Raw genomic sequence first — 17,684 nt, forward strand, 5'->3', positions numbered from 1 at the left:
GGAAAAAATAAAGAAAGCTTCCTGCACCACTGCCTGAGTGCAGTTATGTGCTTGCATTTGGGGCCGAATTGTTAGAATTACTTTCATGGGAACCTTCCTTCCCCCAGAGCGCACCCAGGGCAGTAAAAGTAAAAAAATGTGGTAGTTTAAAATAATAATACCACGTTTTCCACATGAGTAAAGCCATCGCTTTTAGGTTTCAATTGTAAAGCATCGTTTTATTCCAGCGTTGTGATGCCGGATCAGAGCAAGCAGCCCTGCCCTGTTCCCAAAGCAACTGACAATACTGCTCTATAGCTCCCCATGAAATCTGCAATAATTCAATGCCAACTGCAGGGCAAGGCTGAAACTAAGAGGCATCAGAGCACATTTAATCGCCAGAGAACTGAACATTTAGGTTACAAGAAATGAATTAAAGTATGGTGGGGCGAACCATCACGCCTACAAGGAAGGAAGGGAGGGAGGGAGGGAGGGAGGAAGGAGAGGGAGAAAGAGAGAGAGAGAGAGAGAAAGAAAGAGGAAGGAAGGAAGGAAAGAGGGAAGGAGGGAGGAAGAAAGCGAGAGAAAGAAAGAAAGAGGGAGGAAGAGAGAAAGAGAAAGAAAGAAAGAAAGAAAGAAAGAAAGAAAGAAAGAAAGAAAAGAAAGGGGAAGGAAGGAGGGAGGAAGGAAGAAAGAAAAAGAAAGAGGAAGGAAGGAGGGAAGGAAGGAAGGAAGGAGGGAGAGAAAGAGAGAGAGAGAGAGGAAAGAAGGAAATAAGGAGGGAAAGAGGGAGGAAGGAAGAGAGAGAGAAAGAAAGAAAGAGGGAGGAAGAGAGAGAGAAAGAAAGAAAGAGAGAGGGAGGGTGGAAGAAAGAGAAGAAAGAGGAAGGAAGGAGGGAGGGAAGAAGAAAAAGAAAGAAAGAGGAAGGAAAGAAGGAAAGAGGGAGGGAAGGGGGAGGGAGGGAAGGAAGGAAGGAAGGAAGGAAGGAAGTAAGGAAGGAAGAAAGAAAGAAATAACTTACCTGTAGAAAAACCAATTTTCTTATGGCACTTTGTAAATTCTATATTAAAATAGGTGACCAAGGCATGGATGTAATCGTTGCGTTGAATCTGGAGGCAGAACGCAGAGGTGAAGGACAGGTCTTCGGTCTTTACGATGTAAAGATCAACATCCTGCATTGACGGGGAGATGAAAAAGAGTTTAATTAAGTATTACAGATTTCTTGGTCTGCACTATTTAAAACAGGCCTTTGGAGAACAGCACAGCCCAATCAGAAGATGCTTAAGTCTCAAAACATGTTTAAGAACAGAAGATGCTGAATAAAGTGGTACCTCGGGACTCATCGTTAATTGGTTCCAGGAGACACAATGAATACCAAAAAAGATGAGTACCAAACAAACTTTTCCCATAAGGAATGGAGTGGGAGGAATGCGATGGGGTGAAGTAGAGTGGGATGGAATGGGATGTGGTGGGTTGGAGTGGAGTGGAGTGGAGCGATGCAGAATGGAATGGGATCGAATAGAATGGGATAGGATAGGATAGAATAGAATAGAAATTAGGGGTCACTTGTGATCATACATCGAGGACTACCTGTAATAGAAATAATATCTCTTAGTCTCAACCCCCCTGCTTGCTTGGAGAGGTTTCTGAGACCCTCAAAGTCCTTCCTACTCAAATTCTGCAGGATAAATTGCTGAATTGTTGAAGGAAAAATAGCTAGCAAGTGATAAAAGCCTTGCTATTTTGCCTTTGTTTTCATGGCATTTCTCTGACTCTGTGTGTGTGTGTGTGTGTGTGTGTGTGTGTGTGTGTGTGTGTGTGTGTGTGTGTGTAATAGAGAGGGGGAGGGAGAGGAGACAGAGACAGACAGACAGAGACAGAAACAGAGACAGAGAGACAGAGAAAGTGTCAGAGAGATTGAGAGACAGATTGAGAGGAGAGGTTGAGAGAGAGAGACAGAGAGAGAGACAGATTGAGAGAGAGACAGAGAGACAGACAGATTGAGAGAGAGAGAAAGAGAGAGACAGAGACAGAGAGACAGAGATAGTGTCAGAGAGATTGAGAGAGAGATTGAGAGAGAGACAGAGAGAGACAGACAGATTGAGAGAGAGAGAAAGACAGAGACAGAGACAGAGAGACAGAGAAAGTGTCAGAGAGATTGAGAGACAGATTGAGAGAGAGAGATTGAGAGAGAGACAGAGAGACAGATAGATTGAGAGAGAGAGAAAGAGAGAGACAGAGACAGAGAGACAGAGATAGTGTCAGAGAGATTGAGAGAGATTGAGAGAGAGACAGAGAGAGACAGACAGATTGAGAGAGACAGACAGACAGAGACAGAGAGACAGAGAAAGTGTCAGAGAGATTGAGAGACAGATTGAGAGAGATTGAGAGAGAGACAGAGAGAGAGATGGAGAGACACAGAGAGACAGAGAATGAGGCAGAGAGATTGAGAGAGATTGAGAGAGAGAGATTGAGAGAGGGAGTGGGAGAAAGAGAGAGAATTAGCTGCATTCATACAGCAAATGCCCCACACAAAGAAAAATGTGGAAAATTACATTAAAAAGTTGTAATCTTTAGGCTTTCAAAGTGTTGCATTTAACTAACAACCCTTTAGCTTCCCAACAGATTTTGCTGTGTTTCTGTCTCAACAGGCTACGGATATAAAACAGAACATTCTACCCTTGACTGAAATTCTACTTGAGCTTTACTATGGGAAATAACCGAAATAATCTGACACGAAACTCTCGTTCATTCGAAACTGATCCAACCTTTATTGGAATTCCTTTTCTTTTCTTTTTTTTCATGGTAGGGATTTCTTATTTTATTTTTTGCAACCCAGCATATCGTGTTTCCTTAGTGCTGCCAACACTCAGTTGCAGTTCTCATCTCCTCTTCCCCCCCCCCCTTTCACTGCTTGCAAATTTCTGCTCCTTAAACAATTCGTTAACTTGGCCTGGATTTCTTGGAAGAGGGACTATAATGGGAACAACAGCAGCCTCTAAACAGCAGACGCACCAAAGCCAGCTCTCATAATCCAGAAAGGATCTATGGGCTCAAACAGGGCAAACAATTCAAGAAAAAGTGCTGGGTTTCCTTTTTCTCTTCATATTCAGACACAACTCCCTGTACACAAGAACTGCAACGCCCATTTTGGCACAAGGAGCTACGGACTGCCAGAGGCTGCCATCCAGAAGCCTTTAGCTCTGTGATGTTTTGGGTTCCCCCAAATCATTAGGGGGCATATATCTTTTATTATAAGGCCTTGGGAAGGCCACACTTGGAATACTGCACTCAGTTTTGGTCGCCACAATATTAAAAAGGTGCGGAGACTCTAGAAAGAGTGCAGAGAAGAGCAACAAAGAGGATTAGGGGACTAAAACATAGGAAGAACGGTTGCAGGAACTGGGTATGTCTAGTTTAATAGAAAGAAGGACTAGGAGAGACATGATAGCAGTCTTCCAATATCTCAGGGGCTGCCACAAAGAAGAGGGAGTCAAATTATTCTCCAAGGCACCTGAGGAGCAAATGGTGGAAACTAATCAAGGAGAGAAGCAACTTAGAACTAAGGATAAATTTCCTGACAGTGAGAACAATTAATCAGTGGAACAGAAGTTGCCTCCAGAAGTTGTGAATGCTCCATCACTGGAAGTCTTTAAGAAGATGTTGGATAGCCATTTGTCTGAAACGGTATAGGGTCTCCTGTTTGATCAGGCAGCAGGCTGGACTAGAAGACTTCTAAGGTCCCTTCCGGCTCTATTCTGATGAATAGAATAGAATAGAATAGAATAGAATAGAATAGAATAGAATAGAATAGAAATAGAATAGAAATAGAATAGAAATAGAAATAGAAATAGAAATAGAAATATAAATATAAATAGAAATAGAAATAGAAATAGAAATAGAAATAGAAATAGAAATAGAAATAGAAATAGAAATAGAAATGAAATGGAATTGGAATTGGAATTGGAATTGGAATGGAATGGAATAGAATAGAATAGAATAGAAATGGAATAGAATAGAATAGAAATGGAATGGAATGGAATAGGAATAGAAATAGAAATAGAAATAGAAATAGAAATAGAAATAGAAATAGAAATAGAAATAGAAATAGAATAGAATAGAATAGGAATGGAATGGAATGGAATGGAATGGAATGGAATAGAATAGAAAAGAATAGAAATGGAATAGAATAGAATTGAAATGGAATGGAATAGAACAGAACAGAACTGGAATGGAATGGAATAGAATAGAATAGAATAGAAATGGAATAGAAATGGAATAGAAATGGAATAGAAATGGAATAGAAATGGAATAGAAATGGAATAGAATAGCATAGAATAGAAATGGAACAGAATAGAATAGAAATGGAATAGAATAGAACAGAACAGAACTGAAATGGAATGGAATGGAATAGAATAGAATAGAAATGGAATAGAAATGGAATAGAAATGGAATAGAAATGGAATAGAAATGGAATAGAATAGAAATGGAACAGAATAGAATAGAATAGAAATGGAATAGAATAGGAATAGAATAGAATAGAAATGAAATAGAATAGAATAGAATAGAAATGGAATAGAATAGAATAGAAATGGAATAGAAATGGAATAGAATAGAATAGAAATGGAATAGAATAGAATAGAATAGAATAGAATAGAATAGAATAGAAATGGAATGGAATGGAATAAATAACAGAGTGGAGTGGAGCGGAGTGGAGCGGAGCAGAGCGGAGCGGAGCGGAGCAGAGCGGAGCGGAGCGGAGCAGAGCAGAGTAGAGTAGAGTAGAAAAGGGAGGAAGAAACTCGGCTCCCCCCCCCCACCTTTGTCAATGAGCCATTAAGGCCTGAGCCACTCTGCACAACAAAGGTAGGATCAACCCTCTACCGATCTCACCACCTGGCACTTGGGAAGAACCGATGCTCAACCAAACATGGACTCAAAACACAGTCTACAGAGTTGTCCCTGCATGGCCCCGTGGGAGTCTTGACAACCAGTCAAAATACAAGCTCAAGCTCATGTGGTCCCGTCCACCATGAAAACCCTCTTTCCAAGCGGCCTCCACATTTCCATGGTCTTTCTCCCCAACTTGGAACTGAACCAAGAAGGGCGTTTCTTCCAACGCATAGTAGAAGCTCATAGAAAAGATGAGAAGGGCAGAGTAAAAAACAGTCCTAACGACATGATTAGAGATCCTTAAGCTTAAGACAGGACTGTGGGAATCAAATGTTCTGCAAGAGAGATGGCACGATGGGGGGGAAACTGTGTGTCTAGTTGTTTTGGCAAGCCATGCCTCATAGTAGTGTCTCGAAGAGAGAAGGTGAAACAGTTTCTATCCAGGATTTGAGAGGTCTGTAGATATTTTCTCAGCCCTTTTTCTGACCTGTGCAAAGTATACAGGTCCTCAATAGCAATAGCAATAGTTCGACTTATATACCGCTTCATAGGGCTTTCAGCCCTCTCTAAGCGGTTTACAGAGTCAGCATATTGCCCCCAACAACAATCCAGGTCCTCATTTCACCCACCTCGGAAGGATGGAAGGCTGAGTCAACCTTGAGCCTGGTGGGATTTGAACAGCCGAACTGCTGAACTGCAGTCAGCTGAAGTAGCCTGCAGTGCTGCATTTAACCACTGCGCCACCTCGGCTCTCAATGGAAGGTAGGCTGGTTGCAATATTTTTTCTGCAGTCCTAACTATCTGTTGAAGTCCGTGTTTGGTTGCTGAGCCGAACCTGACAGTTATAGAAGTGCAAACGAAGCTGCTTCCTTACTGAGAGACAGAAAAAACAACAACACCAACATCTACAATTTAGCAGCAGCATGCAAAGACAAATGAAAGAGTGCTGTGGTGGCCTAGAGGTGGCGCTCTCGCCTCACGATCCGGAGGCTTTGAGTTCAATCCCAGATAGAGGCAAATATTTCTCTCTCTGGGCACAATGAAAATATATACAAAAAAAAAATCTAATATTTAATACTACATATACTTACAGCGGCAAGGATCGCCTTTGCCCAGAAATGGAAAAACAAACTAACCCCAAATGAAGATGAAATAATAAGAAAGATTATGGACTGTGCCAAAATGGATAAATTAACGAAAAGAAATCCAGGGAAAGGAAGAATCAGAATTCTACCAGACATGGGATAAATGGTATAGGTGGATGGAGGAAAGAATCAATGAAAGAATATAACAAAACTCAAAAATACTAGTTATGAGTAAAATAAGAGGGTTGAGAATGGTGAAATCCAAATGAAATATGATAGAAGGGGAAATAATATAATGTGAGCGATATTGATTGATGATTGCTATTATAAAAAAACAGGAAGTTCCTTTTGTGTATTGTGTAAATGTGGTGTACATCTAATTTTTTTGTGTGTGTATTTTACATGTTTGTTAATAAAAATCTTCTTTTTAAAAAAGAAAAGAAAATATATTTGCTGAACAAAACTCTGCACTGGTGACATGAAGGGCATCCAGCCATTAAACGCCAACTCCATTCAGTTGCCCAGATTATAAGTTTATAAATTTATAAGTTTAATAACATTTATATGTCGCCCAAGTCCGGCGGCTTACAGTACAAAAATAATCAAAAAGACAAAAGTAAGATACAAGGAAGAAAGATAGATATAAAATACAGCACATCATGCACTACATTCTGAAAGGGGCTGGACCGTATTTGGGGGTCAACAGCCCCAGGCCTGCTGGAACAGTCAGGTTTTAATGGCTTTCCGGAAGACCGAGAGAGTGAGAAGGGTCCGGATCTCTGTGGGTAGATCATTCCACAGGGCTGGGGCAGCTACAGAGAAAGACCTCCCCCGAGTAGTCGCCAACTGGCATTGCCCGGTCGACGGTACCCGGAGGAGGCCCAGTCTGTGGGATCTTATGGGTCATTGGGAGGTATGTGGCAGGAGGCGGTCCCGCAGATATCCAGGTCCCAACCCATGTAGGGCTTTAAAGGTAATGACCAGCACCTTGAAGCGCATTCGGAGACCGATGAGAAGCCAGTGCAGTTCACGGAGGATAGGTGTAACATGGGTGTACCTAGGTACCAGTGACGTGCGGTGAGGGATACCGTTGGTGAGGCAAGAGTGCGGCAGCAGCGAGAAGCAACGTCCCCGCCGCTGTGTCCGACAGGCGTCTCTCGTTTATGATGGACATAAACGCGAGATGCCTGTTGGACACAGCGGCAGGGGTGTTGCTTCTCGCCGCTGCCGCGCTCTGCCGCCTCGCCCCCCGCCTCCTCCGTCCCTGCTGACATTCTTGGGAGCAGGTCAGGTGGCTGGCTGGCTGGGAGGAGAAGAGCGGTGAGTCTTTGTGCCGGCTGGCCGGCCAGGCAGGGAGCAGGTCGGGTGGGAGTGGCTGGCTGGCTGGCTGGGAGGAGAAGAGCGGTGAGTCTTTGTGCCGGCTGGCCGGCCAGGCAGGGAGCAGGTCGGGTGGGGGTGGCTGGCTGGCTGGCTGGGAGGAGAAGAGCGGTGAGTCTTTGTGCCGGCTGGCCGGCCAGGCAGGGAGCAGGTCGGGTGGGGGTGGCTGGTTGGCTGGCTGGGAAGAGAAGAGCGGTGAGTCTTTGTGCCGGCTGGCCGGCCAGGCAGGGAGCAGGTCGGGTGGGGGTGGGTGGCTGGCTGGCTGGGAGAAGAGCGGTGAGTCCCTCCCCAGCCAGTCACAAGGGCTCACCGCTCTTCTCCTCCTCCTCCTCCTTGTCCTCCCTGCTTGGTGCTGGGCTGGCTGCAGAAGAAATGGCGGCTGGTGAAAGAAAAATCTCTTCAGAATCACCCTTGCACTTGCGCAGTCGCTCAAGTGCAAGACATGATTCGCTGCTCCCAGATCAGGAGGCAGGAGAATCAGTGCCTCTTTTGCATATTAAATCTTTTGCTTTTTAACTCCGCCTTAACTTTTAAAAGGCGAAAAATTCCTTAAGCAAAAGAGGCCCCGAGTTCTCTGGCCTCCTCCTAGTTAACACTGAGAGCAGACACCAAGCCACTGTGACTTGAAATCTGGTAGCAACTATCCTGGCTTTAATTCATTAAAAAAAATATTTAAAACTCTTTCCTTTCTCTCAGGAGACTGGGGAGGCTCCACCTCCCTTGCCTCTAGTGACTGCACGTCCCTGCTAGGTACACCCGATATCGATCGCGCGGCCGCATTCTGGACCAATTGTAGTCTCCGAACACTCTTCAGGGGCAGCCCCAAGTAAAGCACATTGCAGTAATCAAGCCTAGAGGTGACGAGAGCATGAGTGACCATTTGAAGTGCCTCCCGGTCCAGGTAGGGCCGCAACTGGTGCACCCAGATTCTACCCCCGCAAGGGATTATGGGGGGGTCATTAAGTGATGATGATGATGCAAAAACAGAAGAAGGGGTTAAAAATAAATGTAGCCTTGCAGAAAGGACCTTGTTTTAAGGTTTTATATTTTGAAAAGCACCAAACCTTTATTAAACAAGCATTGGTCACCACTTGCTTTGGGTCAACGATGTCCACCAAAGGCTCCCTCATGGCCACGTCTCGGATACAGGTCATGTCAAAGCCATAGACGTTCTCCCACCCTGTCAAAGCAAAGCGGGAAATTGAAGGGCGCGTTTTTGTTTTTTTTTCATTTGCGTAAGTAAGAGCCTACAGCAGTCTTTCTCAGCCTTCACAACTTTCAAGTGGGTGGACTTCATCTCCCAGAATTCCCCAACCAGCAAAGGATTCTGGGAGATGAAGTCCCGTTTATGTACTATGCATATATTTTAAAGTATCCAAGGTTGGGAAACACTGTCCTTGGATAAATTAAACAGTCGCCTGATTTCAATCAGTAACAATAATAATTTTATTTTTATTTTGTATCCGCCTTTGTTATTTTTACAAGTAAGTCAAGGGGGTGAAAATATCCATCACATTTTTCTCCCGTGTATATTTAGGTAATTTAGGGCCTTAAGTCACAGCAGCCCTATCCCATGGGATGGACTGGATTTTACGAGTATCTGAGGACTATACGTGGTGTGTCGTTAAATGATCATTAAAGTATCCTTAAACAAACCTGGTTGTTAAATGAACCCATCATTTGATATGGAGCCTTTTTTTTTACTTAACCCGGAAATAAATGCTGGTTTTTGGCAAAAACCATCATCAATCGTGGTCACGCATGGTGGGACACTGTAAATGGCTGTAAAACAGACCGATTTGCCATGTCTCCGAAATATGGCCGCACATCCGACAGGACTTAGAAACCAGGTTGTAAATACTTTTTTGCAGTGCCTGTCCTAACTTCGGACAGCTGCTCCCCCGGTCGTAAGTCGAGAACTGCCTGTGGCAAATTGGCTAGAAAACACCAGCCAGGTGGGTGAATTGTGAAGCTGTGGAAGTTGTCTGCGGACTCACAATGGATTTTGAAATCCTTGTATTGTCGGTCTTCGATAGCCACCATGTACAAAGCCGCTCGGTCCGGAAACATGAGCCCTCCTGGTTTCTGTTGACGAATGGTGTGGAAATGGATGTCTTAATCTTATTCACCTGACAAAAACATCACATTTTTTGAAGGCGGATACAAAACGACAACAGACAAATAACCAGACAAACATCCCTTCCTCTTTCATGTCGCTTCGCACACGCCGAAGGGTTTTGGAAAGGTGGCATCTGGGGCAGTGGTGAGGTTCATTTTTTTTTACTACCTATTCTGTGGGCATGGCCTATTCTGTGGGTGTGGCTTGGTGGTCGCGTGACCAGGTGGGAGTGGCCAACTTGTAAAATGTGGTGAAACTCACTTAAGAACACTCTTTCTTAGCAACCAAAATTTTGGGCTCAATTTTGATCATGTTCTCTTTCTTTTTCTTTCTTTTTTCTTTCTTTCCTTCCTTCCTTTCTTTCTTTCTTTCTTGTGTCTCTCTCTCCCTCTTTCTTTCTTTCCTTTCTTTTTCTTTCTTTCTTTCATCCTTCTTTCTTTCTCGTGTCTCTCTCTCCCTCTTTCTTTCTTTCCTTTCTTTTTCTTTCTTTCTTTCGTCCTTCTTTCTTTCTCGTGTCTCTCTCTCCCTCTTTCTTTCTTTCCTTTCTTTTTCTTTCTTTCTTTCCTTCCTTTTTCTTTCTTTCTTTCTTTCTTTCTTGTGTCTCTCTCTCTCCAATTTTCTTTCTTTTCTTCCTTCCTCTCCCTCTTTCTTTCTTTTTCTTCCTTCCTTCTATCTTTCTTTCTTGTGTCTCTCTCTCCAACTTTCTTTCTTTCTCTTTCTTTCTCTCTCTCTTTTCTCTCTCTCCCTCCCTCCCTCCCTTTCTCTTTCTTTCTCTCTTGCTCTTTTTCTTTCTCTCCCCTCCCCCTCACACACACACATCCAGTTGGCAAAAAATTCTGTTTTGCCAGCTGGGAGGCTGGCAAAGAAGCCTCACTATCCATTTAAAGCTAACCCTATCACCCTACACACATTTAACTGGACTGAGTGGGGTAGGGGTGATTTTCAAGGGGGCAGAAGTGGAACTTGGCACCAAAGGCTTCACTCCCGAGATGCCCCCGTCTTCTGGGGACCATCTTAGGTCTGGAGTTGGTAGACCAACTTTCTGTGGTCTAGGGCAGAGGTGAGGAACGATGGCTCCCGCCTCCTTTCATGACTTGTGGACTTCAACTCCCAGAATTCCCGAGCTGCTATGAGATTCTGGGAGTTTGGGATTACAGATTAACAGAGTTGGAAGGGACCTTGTAGGTCATCTAGTCCAACCCCTTACACAAGCAGGAGACCCTACACCATTTCTGACAAATGGCAGTACAGTCTCTTCTTGAAAGCCTCCAGTGATGAAGCTCCCACAACTTCTGAAGGCAACTTCTGGTTGATTGCTCTCACCGTCAGAAAATTTCTCCTTATTTCCAGGTTGAATCTCTTCTTGGTCAGTTTCCAACCATTATTCCTTGTCTGGCCTTCAGGTGCTTTGGAAAACAGCTTGACCCCCTCCTCTTTGTAGTCCACAAGTCATAAAAGGGCCATAATTGCCCACCTTGAATCTAAATGGTGTGTTAGATATAGCTAAGTGATTAATGCTTTAACACCCAAAACCAGCGTTTCTCAACCTTGGCGATTTTAAGATGCCTAGACTTCAATTCCCAGAGTTCCCGAGCCAGCATGGAATTCTGGGAGTTGAAGCCCACAAGTCATAAAAAGGCCATAATTCCCCACCCTCCTTCTATAGGGTCATTGAAATGGAAGAGAGCACAAAGGGGAAATTAAACCAAATTAGAAATTAGATGCCGACTGGAGAAAGACAGTGAAAATCACCCCTCTCTCTGTCACATTAGAGTTCCAGACGACAGGACGATCTTCCTTGTTGAAGCAGTTTCTACTTTGGAAAAAATAATTCCACACTCCTCCTCCCCCCACCCACCCCCCAAAACCACCCCAAGAATATAATAATATGGCGTTTCCCAACCATGGTAACTTTTAAGACATGTGGACTTCAATTCCCAGAATTCCCCAGCCAGCATGTTTTTCTTGCAGACCTTTCATTACCAAATCAGGTAACGTCATCAGTGCTAGTAAGGAGTGGGGTTTGTGGAATGGAGATGGAGGAGGAGGAAGGAGGACTATGGGGTCCTTGGTGCCCTCTGAGATTGGTTGTTTTCTTGCAGACATTTCACTACCCAAACCAGGTAACATCATCAGTGCTGGGAGGGGGCTAGGGTTAGCAGGGAGGAGGAGGAGGAAGAGGAAGAGGAAGAGGAGGAGGACTGTGGGGTCCTTGGTGCTCTCTGAGCTTGGCTATTTTCTTGCAGACGTTTCATGACCCAACTGGGTAATAACATTAATGCTAGAAGGGAGTAGGGTTTGCAGAGAGGAGGAGGAGGAGTGGGGGGGGGAGGAAGGAGGAGGAGGAAGAGGACTGTGGGGTCCTTGGTGCTCTCTGAGCTTGGTTGTTTTCTTGCAGATGCTTCATTACCCAACTAGGCAACATCATCAGTGCTAGAAAGGAGTAGAGTGTGTGGAGAGGAGGAGGAGGAGGAGGAGGAGGAGGAGGAGGAGGAGGAGGAGGAGGAGGAGGAGGAGGAGGAGGAAAAGGAGGAGGAGGAGGAGGAGGAGGAGGAGGAGGAAGAAGAGGAGGACTGTGGGGTCCTTGGTGCTCTCTGAGCTTGGTTGTTTTCTTGTAGATGTTTCATTAACCAAACTAGGTAACATCACCAGTGCTAGAAAGGAGTAGGGTGTGTGGAATGGAGGAGGAGGAGGAAGAGGAAGAGGAGGAAGAGGAGGACTGTGGGGTCCTTGCTGTTCTCTGAGCTTGGTTATTTTCTTGCAGACGTTTCATGACCCAACTAGGTAACATCATCAGTGCTTTATACTTTACACATGATACATTGTATAGTGATGATTAAGGAAAGGTGATATATACACATCCATTTTAACAGGCACAACAAAGTAGTAAATATAATCCTTGGCATTAACATTTTAATTGCCCCTGAAGTCAGGTGACACCTGTCACTCTGGAACCAACCTTTAAAAGACCTTCTAAGGAGCTAATAGGGTAGAAGATACCAAGCGCCTACCAGCCACTTGTCCCGGGCAAAGATGACTGTATTAAGCATGGACTCATAGAAAAGGGAGTAGCCCATCCATTCACTGATTATGATATCTACTTTGTCCACAGGCAAGTCAATTTCTTCCACTTTGCCTTTAAATATTGTGATGACTGGAAACAGAATCAAAAGAACATAAAGTTACTGGAGGGAAGCTGATAACTCAAAAGGGGCCAGTGAGCAGCTGAATTCGAGTCTACATCTTCTTCACATAGAGAAGGCCACCTGTATTATCATATAATAATATAACATTATATAAGATTAAGGTTATAATAATATGTATTATCACATAACAAAATAATCTTATATAATATTAACACCCATATTACAGTAATACAATTGCATTATTACATTATAATATAATTGTACAAGACTATATAAAATTAATATTAGTAATATAATTGCACTATTATGTAATAATATACTATACTACAATATTAATATTATAGTAATATGTATTGTATAATAATATAATCTTACAATACTATATAATAATAATGTTACAGTAATATAATTGTATTATTACATTATAACATAATCAGATAATATTAATATTATTGTCATATGTATTATATAATAATATAATCTTACAATACTATATAATAATATTGCAGTAATATAATTGTATTATTACATTATAACATAATCGTATAATATTAATATTAATTAACATTAATAGTATTAATATTATAGTAATATGTATTATATAATATAATCTTACAATACTATATAATAATATCACAGTAATATAATTGTATTATTACATTATAATATAAGCATATATTAATATTAATTAATATTAATAGTGTTAATATTATAGTAATATGTATTATATAATAATATAATCTTACAATACTATATAATAATAATATTACAGTAATATAATTGTATTATTACATTATAATATAAGCATATAATATTAATATTATAGTAATATCTGTGTTACTATATAATAATATACTTTTATATAATACTAATACTGCATTATATAATTATAGTAATATAATTGTATTATTACATTATAATATAAGCATATAATATTAATATTTATTAATATTAATAGTATTAATATTATAGTAATATGTATTATATAATAATATAATCTTACAATACTATATAATAATATTACGGTAATATAATACTGTTATTACATTATAATATAATGATATAATATTAATATTACAGTAATATAACTGTGTTATTACATAATAATATAATCTTAAATAATACTAATACCACATTATATAATTATAGTAATATAATTGTATTATTACATTATAATATAGTTTTACAAGATTTTATAATATTAATATAGTAATATAACTGAATTATTATACAATAGCTTTGTATAATATTGTATAATTTTAATATTATAATAATACAATTGTATTATTATATAATTATATATTATATAATAATATAATTTTTAGAATAAATAATTTAAAAAGACATTTTTTGTTTGATTTTTTGTTTGTTTGTTTCTTACTGGTTTTAAATCTGGATCTGTCTCTCAAGGAGAAGCTAGAATCCCTATTCATACAGGTAATCCTTGATTTCGGCTGTGATTCTCTTAACAACTACCTTGGAAATCCTGGTTCCAATTGTAGTCGTAAGTCAAGGACTAACAGTAGTTACATGAATATACGGTTCTTATTTTAAACCTTTTCTCTCTGGGAACACTGAGATTATTATCTGTTGAACAAAACTCCGCATTGGCGACAGGAAGGGCATCTGGGCATTAAAACACTCTTGTTAGCTCCATTCAGACTCCAGCCCGCAAAGGGATTTGGGGGTCATTACATGGTGATGATTTTAAACCTTTTCCAATTTCCTATCAACAAACTCCCAGTAGAAATAAGAAATTCTCTGGATTACCCTTCATAAAATGAATGTAAGGTGGCATTTTCCACTTTATTTCATTCTCCATCTTTTAGTAAGATAAAAAACCTTTTGGTTTTTTTTGCAAGAAACTAATCCATTTGGAGGCTTATCTCCCTTATTAACAGGAGTGGAGGAACGGGAGTGGGCCAGGGAAGAAAAATCACCCTGTTTCCCCAAAAATAAGACATCCCCGGATAATAAGCCCAATCGGGCTTTTGAGCGCATGCACTAAAATAAGCCCTCCCCTGAAAATAAGCCCTCCCTGAAAATATTGCAACACAGCAGCAGCCATGAGGTGACCACACTCACCACCTCCTGCACCTCAAAAATAATAAGACCTCCCCCAAAACAACCCCAAGTGCTTATTTCAGGGGGTCAAAAGAAAATAAGACCCTGTCTTATTTTCGGGGAAGCATGAGAGTTTCCATGGGATTCATTTCTCTTTTTTTATTAGATGGAGAGTTTTTAAGCAACAGGACGCGATTTTAATGGTGATGAGTATCAACCGGGGGTGAGGGTGGGTGGGAGACTATCTTTTCAAGGTGATACAGAAGGTTTTAGTGGATTAAATCATGCTGGCAGCAATTTACTCTTTGATGGCAAACATCTGACAGACCTCACCATAACCAATTTTAAATTGTCGAGGAGATAATAGGCTATGAAAAAAAAAAGGCACGGCGTTTTCAGAAAATGGCACCGATGGAAATAGCATCTAAGTGGATTTTAATAAGCTCGGACACCCGATGGGGAAGATCAAGGAAAGAAGAGAGAGAGAGAACAAAAGGGTGTGTGTGTGTGATGGGTGAGATATCTTTTTTTTAAAAAAAAAAAGACCTTTGAGTAGCACAATTGAAATAAGAAAAAAATAATGAGGGGAAAAAAGAGTTGAAAGGCAGCAAAAATGGTATACACAGCTATACAAAACATTTAGGGAGAATATCTCTCTCTCTATTTCTCTCTCTCTATTTCTCTCTCTCTCTGTCTCTCTCTCTCTCTCTGTCTCTCTCTCTCTCTCTCTCTGTCTCTCTCTCTCTCTCTCTCTCTCTCTCTCTCTACATACATACATACATACATACATACATACATACATACATACCAGTGATGGGTTCCGGATTCCGTTCCAAGCGGTATGGTTGGAATGGGCCCGGCGTCACCCACATGGACATGCACGGTGCGCGCACATGTGTCGTACTTGCTATGATGCCTTCACAAGCCTCCGCAATGCTCCAGCTGCTCCGCGGAGCATCGCGCAGGCGCTGTACGTGTCATGTGTGTGCATGGAAGCACCAAAGGCTTAAAGGACAGGTAAGGAGCTCGGGCGGGCGGGCGGGCCCTCCGGAGCATCGTACCAGAACGGTACCCAGTGCTCCGGGCAGGCTCTGGTACGCCCGTATGGGGGCGTACTGCCTGCAACCCACCACTGCAGGGGTGGGTTTCAACCGGTTCGCGGCGGTCCCTGCGATCCGGTTGGTCGCCGAACCCGGAAGTAAGTAACTTCCGGGAACGGCGAAAGCCCCCCTCCCCGCGCCCACGCGCCCGCGCCCGCTCCTTACCCGGTTTTGCTGAATTCTGCGCTTCTACGCATGCGCAGGACGCATACAGCGCCTGCGCGATCCTCCAGGAGCAGCTGGAGCATCGCACAGATGCTAGTATGCATGTGCGCGCCGTGAGCGTGCACGCGCGCGCCACACACATGCGTGAGGACGCCGCCAGCCTCGTTCCAACCGAACCGGTTGGAACGGGGTGAGAAACCCACCCCTGCACCACTGATACATATATACATATCAGAGGTGGATTGCTCCTATACATATAAATGGATATGTGTGTGTGTTATGTTCCAGTATGTTCCTCGAATGCCTCGAGCAATTTCAACCAAACTTGGTACACAGATGACTTACTCTCTGGAAACAAATACTGTGGAGGTAAGACACTCCTAACATCCCTTGTGGTGTATGTTCTGTTATGATATAGCCTGTTGTGCCTTCATATGGCTTCTACTGTACTGCCATAAAATGGCTTCCACTGTACAGCGCAGTGGAGTTGCCAGAGTAACGGCTTCACAGTACTCCACTAAGGGGCTCCCTCTGGTAAAGGGGGAACATCCAACATTAGAAATTATCTTTGGTCTGGACATTTCCCCCCTATAAATAAATACCTGGAGAACCCCAGGTCATTGGCTAGTATTTTAAAAAAAAGGACATATGTATGAAATGGAAAGTAGACCAGGTTGGAAAGGAAAATGTGCGGAGATGTAGCCCAGAACTGTAGAAATGGTGCCAGGAAAGAGAAACGTAGAAACGAGGTTAGAAAAGGATGCTGAGTATTTTAAAAAAATTACAGACTTATTTAGATATGTTGAAAATAAAGGGAAAAGCAAAAAAGGCAGCGTATTGGCTGCTTGGTAAAGAAGGAAGATTGTTAAGTTAACCAAACCAAGTAGTTAAAGAGCTACTCAACTTCTATTGGGTTCACTCTTTTCCAACAAAATCTGTGTGTTCCACTAGGAAACCTGTTGTGGCCCAGCAGGAGCCGTTGGAGCTGCCACCAGACTCCGACAGCGAGGGGCCCAATGAGTCGACTCTGGAGGATGTGGAGGACCCTGGACAGGGTTCCGACTCCGAGCAGGGAGCAGAGAGGCTGGTTGGCCACCAGGAGGCACCTGAGCCTTGAACCAGTGGGGAGGAGGCAAGGGAGAGTGAGCGGGAAGCCAGTAGTGAGTTGTTCCTGGATGCACGCCATCTAAGAGCTACTAGGCGTCAGGAACAGTTGCGCAGTTACAGGAGGTAATTGCACTCAGCTGGTGGTCATTAGGCTCCTCTCCAGACTATAAAAAGACTCCTTGTACACACACCCTTCTTTGCAGAAGTCAATGCAGGATTGAATGTTGGAGGACATTACTGTGAGCTTGGCAGACTGGATTGCTGCCAAGCCTTATCTGTGTTTATTGCTGCCCAAGCTTGTCTGTGCTAGTTTGCTGCCAAGGACCTGTCTGTCTGCTAATTAAATGCCGTAACTTATCTCTGGCTTGGAGTGTGTGTTGGTGTGGGACGAGGGGGGGGGCTCAGAACAGAAACCAAACAGCAGGATGGAGAGAGAGGATTTGAGCTTTAACGTTGACAGCAACACAATGCGGGGAAAAACCTCTTTCGTCTGATTACGTTTAAAGCGCCCCAGAATCACATGAAAGTCATCCTAGGCCACTGAAGGAAGCAGCTGATAGTTGGGACCAATTCTTGTGCATTATCTTGGCAAAATCCTCATGTGGTGCGGTGGCCTAGAGGTGGTGCTCTCGCCTCACGATCAAGAGGC

The 17,684-nt window shown here is 42.6% G+C and overlaps 1 protein-coding gene across 1 annotated transcript in view; it reads right to left on the reverse strand.

The window, feature by feature from the left end:
- PRMT8 (protein arginine methyltransferase 8) overlaps positions 1-17,684 on the reverse strand; it is a 67,045-nt gene that overhangs the window by 5,555 nt on the left and 43,806 nt on the right. Inside the window, exons 5-8 of the mRNA XM_087722264.1 lie at positions 12,465-12,607; positions 9,332-9,419; positions 8,399-8,514; positions 1,001-1,151 (exon numbers count right to left, since the gene is read on the reverse strand). Coding sequence (XP_087578390.1) covers positions 1,001-1,151; positions 8,399-8,514; positions 9,332-9,419; positions 12,465-12,607 — 498 coding nt within the window. The remainder of the gene's footprint in view (positions 1-1,000; positions 1,152-8,398; positions 8,515-9,331; positions 9,420-12,464; positions 12,608-17,684) is intronic.

This window comes from Thamnophis sirtalis, unplaced genomic scaffold (genome assembly GCF_051295495.1).
Source record: "Thamnophis sirtalis isolate CommonGarterSnake01/CBP01778 unplaced genomic scaffold, rThaSir2_p1.2 scaffold_9, whole genome shotgun sequence".
Classification (NCBI taxonomy): Eukaryota; Metazoa; Chordata; class Lepidosauria; order Squamata; family Natricidae; genus Thamnophis; species Thamnophis sirtalis.